Source organism: Nannospalax galili, unplaced genomic scaffold, assembly GCF_000622305.1.
Source record: "Nannospalax galili isolate Female #2095 unplaced genomic scaffold, S.galili_v1.0 scaffold134, whole genome shotgun sequence".
NCBI classification, from domain to species: Eukaryota; Metazoa; Chordata; class Mammalia; order Rodentia; family Spalacidae; genus Nannospalax; species Nannospalax galili.
Window position 1 is genome coordinate 1220337 of NW_008335593.1, and position 12476 is coordinate 1232812.

The window sequence follows — 12476 nt, forward strand, 5'->3', positions numbered from 1 at the left end:
GAGGGAGGGAGGGGTAGATAGGTTAGAATACAGAGAGAGCTGTCTGTTTTATTCTGATATTGCTATGGAAACACAGGTTTGTAAGCCCATGCCCTCTTAACTTAGGAAGTAAATTGATAAAGGAAATGGATTTGCTTACTTTGACCAAACCAAGGAGGAAAGGTGAGCTCTTCCCACCTTTTCTGAAGTCCTGTCATGGTTTTATCCCTTCCAGGCAAAGTCTCTCTCTGGCTGGCACCAGACCTCAGCCTTCCTTCCCCCAACATATGGTTCCTGGTGGATGTTTAACTCTTTGGGGTTCACTACTCTAACAGTCTGACAGCCCAGGGGAGGGGTAGAAGTATCTCTCTTTAACATCTCCACTCCTGCCAGGATGGTCACACTGTTTGAATTCACATCATTCTTGTTCATTCTGAAGGTTCTCTCTGGACCATATTTGCAAAATAACAGAGATAATACTTTAGGTTATTTTCCATATGTAGTCTGTATTTTTCCCAAAGAATATAGATTACTTTAAAGGCAGCATTTACTGACCACTTACTGTCTGCCAGGTCTACACTAAGCACTCCACATACACTCCTGTATTAGCTACTTTTCTGTTGCTGTGATAAAACACCATAACCAAGACAACTTATAGAAGAAAGAATTTATTTGGGCTTATGGTTCAAGAGGGATAAGCATCCATCATGGCAGGGCAGCATGGCAGCATGCAGGCACAGAGGTTCAAACAGAAAGCTGAGAGAGCTCACATCTTCAAGCACATACGGGAATCAGAGCAAGACACACTGGAAGCAGGACAAGACTATGAGTTCTCAAATCAGGGCCCCAGTGACATGCCTCCTCCAGGAAAGCCACAACTCCTAAAGATTCCATGACATTTTCCAAACAGCACCACCAACTGACCAAGCGTTCAAATGCTTGAACCTTCAGAAGACACTTCTCGTTCAAATCCTTTAGTGCTCACCATTTTGGGATGGGAGGTGTTATTCCCAGCAAAGCATGAGAGGCACTGAGGATTCCGTATCATGGCCCAGGCGCCGTTCCCAGCACCCAGTGTCTAGTGACGTTTCTGTATCAATGGACTCCATTTCTGGGGACATTGTTGATGGGCACCTTCCTCCTCTCTGAGCTCTTATGTGCCACTATCCCTATCCGCAACCAAGTATGTCTTTTTGATTCACTGCAGCTGTGAGACAGCATTTATGGTCCAGAGAGAACATCTGCGCTGATAGAATGTACACAAGGTCATTGTGTAATGGCTGTGGAAACTCAGAGGTGACGGTCAGGAGGTCAGTTCTTTCTCAATCAAGGATGAAAGTCCTAAGAATGAAAAGCATCCTGGCTGAAGCTTGGTTACAAGTCATAATCCTCTTGTCTCTGTGGTAATCCACAGAGACATGAGGATTATGCATTTTCTATTATATCGTCACAAAATCACAAAACCACAAAAAAATCACAAAACCATAAAACACAACTGGAAGGGACCATAAGATCCATCATTACAATGTGAAACCTGTGACCTCCATGTGCCTCGTGATCATCGGAACCTGGAAAACACACCTCCCTCCTCCAACCACAAGAAAGAGTAAACTACCCCCACCTCTCAGTTATGGTCTTCTAAAAGTGCTCTTTAACATTTTTCAAGCCTTGGGTGTCATCAGCCAGACTCTTCCACTGATGTGTTTACTCAGCAGGTGTTTACTGAATACTTACAAGGGCAAGTCACTCTTGGTAGGCCAAATGACACAAAAATGGGTTAGCTAGAGTACAGAACCTGAAGGACCAGAGGAAGCCATGGACAGAAAGGGCAAGGCATCTGTGTAATGAAATAATTTTCACTCAGCAGTCTGAGAGGTGCTTTCCATGGGGAAATGCTGAGGTGGCCTTGTGGAAGAGGCAGACTTGTACTGCATTCTGACAGCCCAGAAGGTGGATATGGGCAAAAGAGGAGACTCAGGGCACAAGGGAGGCACAGAGCTGGGAAGCAGGAGCCTGTGATCTGGCTCCCCTTGAGAGGACCACCACTTAGGATCGCCCTTTATACCTGCCTAGCAGAAGTGTCCCTCTCTACCACCTGTTTCTCAAGGCCAGGACATTCCTGTGTGCGCCCAAGGGCAACCTGTCTTCTTTCATGGGAGACTCCAGGGTCTTTGAATACAGTGATCATATTCTATGTAATTTTTGTATCCATGGTGCCTCACACAGTACCTGACATAGCAACCTCTGCAAACAAGAGTTGGAAAAAAGAAAGGAAAGGCAGGAGGTGGGCACCTTTAATGAACAGGAGCTTTCACACTCCTTCTTGCCCTTTGTAACACATCCAAAATCCCAAGGCATTGATCTGTGTCCTAAGGTATAGGCTGGGAGCATCTCATGGTCAGAACCCTACAACAGTAGCTGAGTGATCTTGACTACATGTTCTTCTCCCACTGAACATGACTACACTACTGTAATCCTTGAGTTCAGAGGACAGATGGTTGAAGCTCTTGATTCTCCCCTAGTTTCTAATCTCCTGGACACCTGCATCTTCCTGAGGACAGAGATGGCAGGTATTCACCCTGTATCTCCACCTGTGTGCTTTGTACATAAACCTAGCACAGAATTCATTAAGTTCACGTGTTTCCCTAATAATTTCTAAATGTTAAGATGACCTCTAGGTCTATTTCATATTTTAGCAACAGTTATTGGTCTCAGCACTTTTTAAATTAAGATTAAATTAAATGGCTTATTAAGCCAAAACTCTGAGCTCCAGATATTGAAATTTCTATTACATGAAATACTTTTTGCCCAAACTATAATTTTGTAATCACAGTTCACTGAACTGATTGAATGGATCTACATTTGCACAGTCTTTCTGGTTAATAAAGACTAGCCTGAGCCAAAAACAAACTGGTTCAGATTAAGTCATGCTATGTGGGCTTCCCAATGTCAGTACAAAAACAGAATATTCAGGAGACACTAGAAACTGCTGGGAGACTAGAGCTTGGAGATCTTCATATTAATTAGTTAAATCAAATGGAGAAGGACATGAAGTGAACCAAGAACTTGGTAAATTCTGAAACAAAATGACCCTAAAGATCTTGTTCAGTGAGGACATGGAGCCATGACTCACTCAAACCCTCCAAATAGCAGCACACGGAAGTTGGGTCTTGTGCTGGGTGTTATGGGGCTCCTTGTCTAAATAACTCCTCCCAAAGTAGCCATGGCCTGAAAGCTCCCCAGTCAGATACAGAGAGCACCAGGCAAGCTGACGCACCTTTGAGACTGGCACATCCCAAGCCTCCTTTCACAATCAAGATAAGTAATGACCATCAGTACCACAAGTCACATAATACCAGAGTACAGTCAGCAAGATAAGTAATGACCATCAGTACCACAAGTCACATAATACCAGAGTACAGTCAGAAGTCCAGCATGGGATCTCCTAGCCATCTTCGAGGAAGGGTGCAGTCATCTGCAGATAGGGGTGTCCAGCTGCAGAAGACATTCACACAGGAACAAGCAGGTGACAGGCTGGGAAGACCTGAGGTTAACAGAACACGTGTCCAACATGGATGGAGGAACACAAGGCCGAAGGGAAACTGCACCTCTTTCTGCTGTGCCAGGATGTCCCCGTAGATGGATGAGAAACAGGCTTACGAACTGCAGCAGTGATGGTCTCTGGGCAGAACAGATTCCAGTGTGCACTTGGCAGCGGAGCATCTAGGAAGGATGTGTGTCCGTTATTTATATGCTGTCCCTGCTTAAGTTGATGGACTGCTTATAGGCTTCTGGCAGTGGCCCAGGCCAGGGAGTATGTCCAGTATGGGAGGCCAGGCTGGCAATGTCTTCAGCTGGCTAAAGTCTTGCTACAGATATGAAGAGTGTCTGTAAGGAGCCACACACACCCCAACAACTAGGTGACCACACAAAGGAGTTACATGCTAACACCCTGCAAAAAGCAAGACCTGGGACTGGAAGGGAGAATGTGAAGAGCAGAGCCTCCACTCAGATCTGTGGAATTCATCAGCAGGGAATCCCAAGAGAATCTATAACAAACCTTGAAAAACTCTCTTCACATTCTATAAAAGTCCACTTCAAATTTTAGAACGGTGCTCGTGTTTCATAGCAAATTTACATAGAATTAGAAATTAGAGCCAGGCATTGTGACGCACACCTTCAATCCCAGCACTCGGAAGGCAGAGGCAGGCAGACCTCTGTGAGTTCAAGGCCAGCCTGGTCTACATAGAGAGTTCCAGGTCAGCTGAGGCTACAGGGAAACCCTGTCTCAAAAAGACAAACAAAAAAATTAGAAATTAGACAAGATGACATGGAAAATGAATTCAAAGAGCCAAGTCAGCTAATCATGTATTTTACACATCAAAGGCCAGGGTTATATCAGGTTTTTTAAAAATGTACATTCTGATGGGCATCAGTCTTTATCTGCAGGTCTTGAGAACCAAATTAGGAAAGTATAGAGTCAAAGAGTAAATTGAATGTTCACTTCCAATTCCCTACAGTTATGGGAAGCTATTTACATGATAGTCACAGATTAGAATCACCCCTGTTCACTAAGTGGCCAAGCTCACCCCACCATGAGCAGCCACTCATTAGCACCCGTGACATACTTTATCTCACTCTGGCGCTGTCCAATTTATACCTGGGCCACAGCTCTGCACTACATTAAATCAATACTAAGAATGGCCGTATATTCATGTTGTGCTAAAGATTATAAATTGAAGTCTTTCATACTTCAGCAGAATTCCATTTTAAGAGGAATATGAAAATCAGGGATTAAAACTTCAAACTTTGTAAGATGGATTGGCTTTTCATTACAATTTCAAGAAACAAAATTGGTAAAATGACTGCATTTGTTCCTTGCTTCTGTAGTTTTGCAATGATAGTTTGACTAAAATGAGCTCCTTTAAATACTGTCACCAGTCACTCAGGTTACAGGATACAACAGAAACAGAAATTCCATCTGCCAGAAGCAAAACAGCACATCCTCTGGGGAGCCAGGGCTGTCAATCATGTTCCTGTGGGACACCAGTGTATCAGGGAGGGATGATGTATTTCCTGTTCCCTGGGAGACTCTCCTCAAAGCCCCGCCCACTTGAACTGCCCTGCCTCTGGCTGCCATCCCTCCCTCCACCACACACCTGAGGCACACCCTATTCCACTGCAGCTGAAAAGGTTAGTTTTCAAATCTGAAAATTCCAAATTCAAAATACTCCAAAATTCACCACTTTTTGAGCACTGACATATGTCACAAGTGGAAAATTCCACATCTGACCTCATGTGACAGGCCACAGGTGAAGCATGGGTGCATGAAGGCTGAGAGGCGTAGAAAGTACCAACCGGCCACCTGTAGAAGAAAGCTTACATGAAACACAAGTGAATCTCATGGTTAAACTTGGGCTTCATCCCCAAGTTCCCTCATTACGTATAAGAAAATATCCCCAAATCCAAAACAATCTGAAGTCCACAACCCTCCTGCCCCAAGCATTTCCTAAAGGGGACCCTGGACCTGGACCCTCGCCAGGTGCCTCTCATTTCCCTCCACGTTCCAGCCCTCCTCCCTTGCCACCTCCCTAGTCTGGCAGCCAAGTTGGATCAGTGGAGAGCAGCAAGCACTCTGGAGAGAGAGAGTCACAAGAGGACAGGGACCCACGGTGTACAGATGTCCAGGGCATGGCATGGGACCCCTTGCCTCTGCTCTCCTGGGGGACAGATCTCTAAGACACATGTTCCTCTCAACCTTGGTCATCTCCCCAGACAAGGTACACATCAGACAGAAGCAAGCCGGGGCTCTCTTCCAGCCAAGCCTGGGATAATAGACCCAGCCAGCAAAGTAGCAATGATTTGTGTGTCACATATTTGGTACAGGGTAGTTATCTGTGCTCTACAAAGAAGCTTCAGGGAGAAAGTTGCAGGAAGAATCCACCGGCTCTAAGAGGAAGTCAATGTTCCGTGAACCAGCTCCAGGGAAAGTGTACACATCATAAAGTCCTGAGCAAGGTGGCTCACTAACCCTAGGCAACTAATCCTGGTAAGTCAATGGTGACACGGGAGAGAAGAGCCTAATAACTGTGCCGTACAAGTGCTGAGGATAATTTCTCAGCTGTAGCCTAGCAAGAAAAACTGAACAGAGATAAAAGGCCCTGTGGGATAAAAGGGTTCCCACGGAATTCCGAATGGTTCCAAGGCCCTTGAGAGCTGGAATCCTTGAGGACGTTCAAGGGCCTGTGAGGAAGGACAGTCCCTTACTAAATTCTTTGTATGGATAAGATATATTTACTTTTTTTTTTTAGACAGGGTCTCCCTATAGTCCCAGCTGGCTTGGAACTCCCTATATAGATCAGGCTAGCTTTGACCTCACAGAGATTCGCCTGCCTCTGCATCCCACTGGGATTAAAGATGTGTGCCACCACACCCAGCTTGTATACTATTTTATAATTTAAGGTTTGCCTACCAAATGGGAATCAGAAAGCTTTGTAGCAGAAGCTAAGTCTTCCTGGTGACATGCTTACTCAGGTAACATTATCCTCACAAAGGGATCTGGTAAGCCAGAGTCTGACCTGCTGTGTGGCTGGTTCTCACACAAGCACAGGTATCTCCTTGGATGCCAGGACCTTCCTGTGTGGCAGCCTTCCACGTAGCTCCTCTGTACCTAAGATGCAACTCAACTGTTACCATAAAATAACTGCCCTCACCTCACCAGAGTATTTAATTTAACTCAACAAAATGGCAGATATCAATGTGCTTTGCTCAAAATTAAGGAATTACTCTCTTGGTAGTATTCACTCAGCCTTCTGGAGCCCATGGTTTCTCAAGAAGTGTGTGCTGGTGATTATTCAATCCTAGCTCACCTGAGTATCAAGATTAAACAAACTCCAGGCCCAAAATAAGGAGATTCCTGCAGTGCCCAAAACGTTGCTACACTAAAATAGCAACTTCATAGCTGGCATTTGGTCATCATCCATTCATCTCCTGAGCTGGAGATAAATAGAAACTTCAGTTGATGGACGTGTCCAGCAGAGTCCACAGGAAGCTCTGTCCCCAGCAGAGAGGCATGATGGCAGCCCTGGCCACTGATCCCTGGAGACCGATGTTCTTGCCTTTGCTCTGACTGGACCCTGACCATTCCTGTGTCCCGCAGTTCTCGGCAAGATCAGGAGTGCCGTGGGAAGTGCCCAGCTGCTCATGTCACAGAAGTTCCAGCAGTTCTATTGGCTCTGCCAGCAGAACATGGTAAGTAGCTCTGAGTAATCCACCCATGTGACAGCTGAGATGGGTCTGGTGTACATTCTCACAGCTACCTTGTTGACTGAGGTGCCCCATGCAAGGGGATAGCCATGATTCCACCCAGAGAACATGGTCTGGTCCTAGACTCATACCCCAGCCCTATGGAGATCCACACCCCAACCCTGGGAACCTATACCCATCCTCTGGGACTTACACCATCACCCTAGAGACCCATGTCAGGCTCAGAAACCCACATATCTAGCCCTGGAGATCCATACCCCAGTTCTGGAGACCCACACAACCAGCCTTAGGGACCAATGCTCCAATTCTGGAAACTCACAGACCCATCCCTAGTTATATAAAATATATATATATATTCCATCTCAGGGACTCATACCTCAGACTCAGATTTCATTCCAAAACTGGGCCCAGTCTGAGGAGGGCATGTGGGTAAGGTGGGAAAGTCCAGCTGCAACTCCAGTACAGGATTTTCTTTCGGACAAGAAGATAAGAAATAAACTGCTGTGGTGGTCAAAGTCACAAGTAAAGAAATGATCTGTGGGGTGCCGAATAAAGGCACAGAAACAGCTGCTGATAAAAAGATTAACGAGATCCTAGAAGTCATTTGGCCTTTATCTATCTTACAGTTAGGATGGAAATGAATATGCCCTGAGCTAGATTTGTGAAAAATAAGAGAGAAAGGAGACACCTGCATTTGTGTATAGACTCACATACCTGCATGTTGGTGCTTGCTCACACACCCACTCATGCTTACACATACTTACGCATAGATATTAACATATGCAAGGACCCATTTATTACACACGCACACACAATTGGCTTTTCTATTTTTTTTTTTTTGTCTTTTTGAGACAGAGTCTCCCTGTAGTCCCAGCTGATCTGAACTCACTATGTAGACCAGGTTGGCCTTGAACCCACAGAGATCCACCTGCCTCTGCCTCCTGAGTGCTGGGATTAAAGGCATGCACTACCACGCCTGGCTTTTCTTTTTAATGTTTTTTTTTAATTTTTATTTTTATGTGTATGAGTGTATTGCCTGCATGTAAGTGTACCTATGTTGTGCTATGCCTGTGGAGATCAGAAGAGAGCATCGAATTCCCCTAGAACTGGAATTACTGATGGTTGTTAGCTACCATGTGGGTGCTGGGAATTGAACCCGGGTCCTCTGCAAGAGCAACCAGTGCTCTTAACCACTGAGCCATCTTTCCTGCACCGGCTTTTTTTTTTTTCAGATTTACTTTTTATTTTTAACTCTGTGTGTGTGTGTGCCTGAGAGAGGGTGTCAGATCACCTGGAGCTGGAGTTTCAGGCTATTGTAAGCCACCTGACATAAGTGCTGGGACTGACCTCAGTTCCTCTGCAAGTGCAGTGCTCCCTCTTAACTATCTCTCAGGACCCAAAACTTGTTTCTCATTGTCTGACTAAAATATTTGCATACTTATGTGAGAAACAGCTATCTCACATTCATAGTTCTTTATAGGCAGTTTTATAATCCAGGCACTTATTTCTCTCTCTCTCTCTCTCTCTCTCTCTCTCTCTCTCTCTCTCTCACACACACACACACACCACACACACACACCCACACACACACATCCAACATTTTCAGTAGAGGCAGTAAGCTTGGCTGGGCCTGTTGTGGCCAGGGCAGCATGCGTTCCAACTGTGTTCTGCTTGTTAAATGATATGGAACTTAAAAGATATTCAATCCTCAGAGCTGTAGCTCCAGGCCTGTCATTAGGGTCACTCAGGAGAGTGTTTTCTCTAACGTTTGACAGCCAGCCTATGAAAGTTCATCAAGAGGTTTACAGCTACACACCGTCTTTGGGGTAAAAGTTTGTTGACGTTTAGAAGGCCATCAGGAAGATTTGCTTCCTTTAAAAAAGGTGAACCTGGATAAGTATTTGACTGTTATGCATTCTGGAGATATTCCTGCCTTCCTCTGCCTAGTATCTTCGCATTGTCTGTACAGAGATTGGTCTGACCAGAGGGAGTTCTCATGCTGCAGTCAGTGTGTCCCAGCAGCCCATGGGGCTTAGTCCAGACCACGCTGCACAGGGGGGCAAACTTCACCTTCCATTCTGTGAAATGCTCATCTTTTCTCCACCAGAAGCAGCTAATTTAGCCTCAAAATTATCTATCCTGACATCTCTGATGACTTTCAAGTTCAAAAACGTCTGGCTTGGCTACTTCCAGAGCTCTGAAAGTAGCTCTTGTTGGGGAAGGGTGTCGGGAGGTACAGGCTAGAAATCGAGCAGCTGCCTTGCCCTCAAAGCCAGTGTGGTCCTCGTGCCAGGAACGCTCCTTGGTGATAGCTGATCTAGGCAGGTTGCCAAGCTATATGTCTAAGAAAAGACTCTATTAAAAAAAAAAAAAACTGCGCGTATGTCTTCACGGCGAGCACATGTGATTTGTGATGTACCTATAGTGTAGGTAACCCTCTTGCTCCCATACACACAAGAAAGAAAGGGGTGTCTCGGAGCTGAGAAAACTACCCCCTGCAGAAAAGCCTGAATCACCAGGCACAGCCCCAACACATTTGTGTGGCTGATTGGCGCCCTCTCGTGGTTGAACAGAGAACAGCCTCAAACAGGAGAGCCTGGCTGGGGATCCCACTTAATGTGAGGAAATGGGTCATTTCACTGTGCCAGTTTGCCTTCTACCCTGTCCTAGTTTGTCTCTCCATTGCTGTGACAAATCACTCTGACCACTACAAACTTGGGGAGGAAAGGGTTTATTTGGCTTACATCTCTCTGGTCACAGCTCATGCGGGCGCCCAAGGTAGGAACTCAGGGCAGGAACCTGGAGGCAGGAGCTGGAGTACAGGCCATGGAGGAACGCTGCTTACTGGCTTGCTCCCCTGGCCCCTGCTCAGCCTGCTTTCTTATGCAACACAGGCCCACCTGCCCAGGGGTGGCACCACCCACAGTGGGCTGGGCCCTCCCACATCACTTATCAAGATGATGCCCCTCAGACATAGCCACAGGCCAGTCCAATAGAGGAAATTCCCCAATTGAGGCTCCCTCAACCCAGGTGTGTCAAGTTAACGCTAAAGCTATCCACCCTATGACCCTCACTGGTGGTACAGGTGGCCATTTGGGTGGCCATTTGGGTGGCCATTTGGACACCCATGAAGATGGGATGACATCTAATAGAGATAGTTTCTGTGTGAGGGTCAAGCTAGGTTAAGGAAACTGTAAACCAAAACAATGCTCACTGGTAAACAGAAAGCTTCCAGTTTTAAGCAAATTCAGACAAATGTCTGGTTGTATAAGGCAGCAGTCTGAGCCAGGCTTACACTGAAGCGAGAGAACCACACATAGACTGATCACTCTGTTATCAGAGTAGAAACGGATGGGACCAGACACTGTGAAGGAATCAAGTGCCTTTGGGGCCCAGGACCAGCCTGGGGTTGCCCATGGATAGGATTGGGTGGCACTCCCTGAGCAGGCTAATTCAGGAGCCTTTTTGTGAGATCCCCTGTCCCTTCAAGAGCTTGATTTGCCTCTACATGGGAGGAAACCAAATGCCCTTTACTTTTTAAGATGTACTTTATCCCTCAGAATTAAGTTAGGATCCATCAAAATAAACACACTGAACTAAGTGGCTGCCAGCCCAGTGGCTTTACCACTGCAGCAGACACAGCCCTGTCACTTCTGAATAAGTCATGGGGCTCTACTGTTCTATGAGCTGCAAATCCTTTAAAGGATGGAGCCCAGGGGGCTTGGGCATGCTGGGCAAGTACTCTCCACTGAGCTGTACACACACACACACACACACACCAACATTTTCAACCTGAAACAATGAAGGAACATGCTACATATTTTAAACTGCTAGCCCATAGTTGGGCAAAGGTTAACTTTTCTGTTTCTAGTGAACCAGGCTTCTCCTGCTCCCATTTCTTGAGAGACACGTAGGAAAGCACAGCTCCTAAGCTCTCTGTGTTCACAGGACCCGAGTGCCATGCCGAGGCCAACGTCACAGGACCTGGCAGGCTACTGGGACATGCTGCAGCTGTCTGTGGAGGATGTCAGCATGAAGTTTGATGAGCTGCACCAGCTGAAGCTCAATGACTGGAAGATCATAGAGTCACCTGAAAGAAAGGTAAGGGAGCCATGTGGTGTGGCGACCGCACACCCAGTTCGCGGGTTTCCCTGGCTCCTGATCCAGTGCTGGATGATAGCTTGTTTCTCTACCTTTAGTTAGCATATAAGATCAAATTGCATATCTCTCGCTCTGTGTGTGTGTGTGTGTGTGTGTGTGTGTGTGTGTGTGTGAGATGCACTGTGTACAAATGGGGTCCTGGATATGTGTATAGCAGTGGCTGTCTTGCTGTGTCTCTGGCACACAGACAACTCCAAGACACCAATGAAGATCCCACAACTATAATCTAGTTCCCGCTGGGGAGAAATCCTCTGACTCATTTTCATCCAATGTTTGTTTAGATTGTATTAAGATCATCTCCCACAGGTAAGGTCTTAGGTCTAGCTAAGATGACAATCTTCTATTCTTGGTGCATGTAGGAAGTTAGAAACAAGAAGCATTTAAGCCTTATTGAGCAGTCTAGAGGTGCGATGTTCCTATGGGGCTTCAGCCCCAGTCCTTAAATAGGCTGCAATTTTGCAGTGCATATGAAGAAAATCAGAGAACACTGGCTCCCTACTTCATGAAGCCATCAGCTCAGGAGTGCAGCAGCAGACAGCCTGAATCAGCAGCACATGCGTTGACTTACAACACTCCCTAGAGAAGGAACCATGGTCTGATTTTTCTAGACATATATTGTCAATTAAATTAAGTTATAGCTCGAGGAGCCAGCAAGATGTCTCAGTGGGTAAAGATGCTTGCCACCAGGCCTGAGGACCTGAGTCTGATCCCCAGAACCCTCATGGTGGAAAGAAAGAACCAACTCCTGCAAGTTGTTCTCTGGCCTCCACTGTGGCACACCACACACACACAATAAATATAATTTTAAGACATTTAAGTTATAGCTAGACGCGGCATATGCTTGTAATCCCAGCACTTGAGAACCTAAGGCAGGAGGAGGGTCATGAGTTTTAGGCCAACCTAGGCTACATAGTGAGACCCTATCTTAAAAATTGTCTTAGTTTGTTCTTCATCGCTGTGACAAAACACTCTGACCACTACCAACTTGGGGAGGAAAGGGTTTATTCAGCTTACATCTCCTAGGTCACAGTTCATCTGGGAGCCCAAGGTAGGAACTCAGGGCAGGAACC

General features: G+C 46.1%; 1 protein-coding gene across 1 annotated transcript in view; it reads left to right on the plus strand.

Moving 5' to 3' along the window:
- Dlgap2 (DLG associated protein 2) overlaps positions 1–12476 on the plus strand; it is an 886725-nt gene that overhangs the window by 870491 nt on the left and 3758 nt on the right. The window contains exons 14-15 of the mRNA XM_029562223.1: positions 7139–7230; positions 11194–11346. Coding sequence (XP_029418083.1) covers positions 7139–7230; positions 11194–11346 — 245 coding nt within the window. The remainder of the gene's footprint in view (positions 1–7138; positions 7231–11193; positions 11347–12476) is intronic.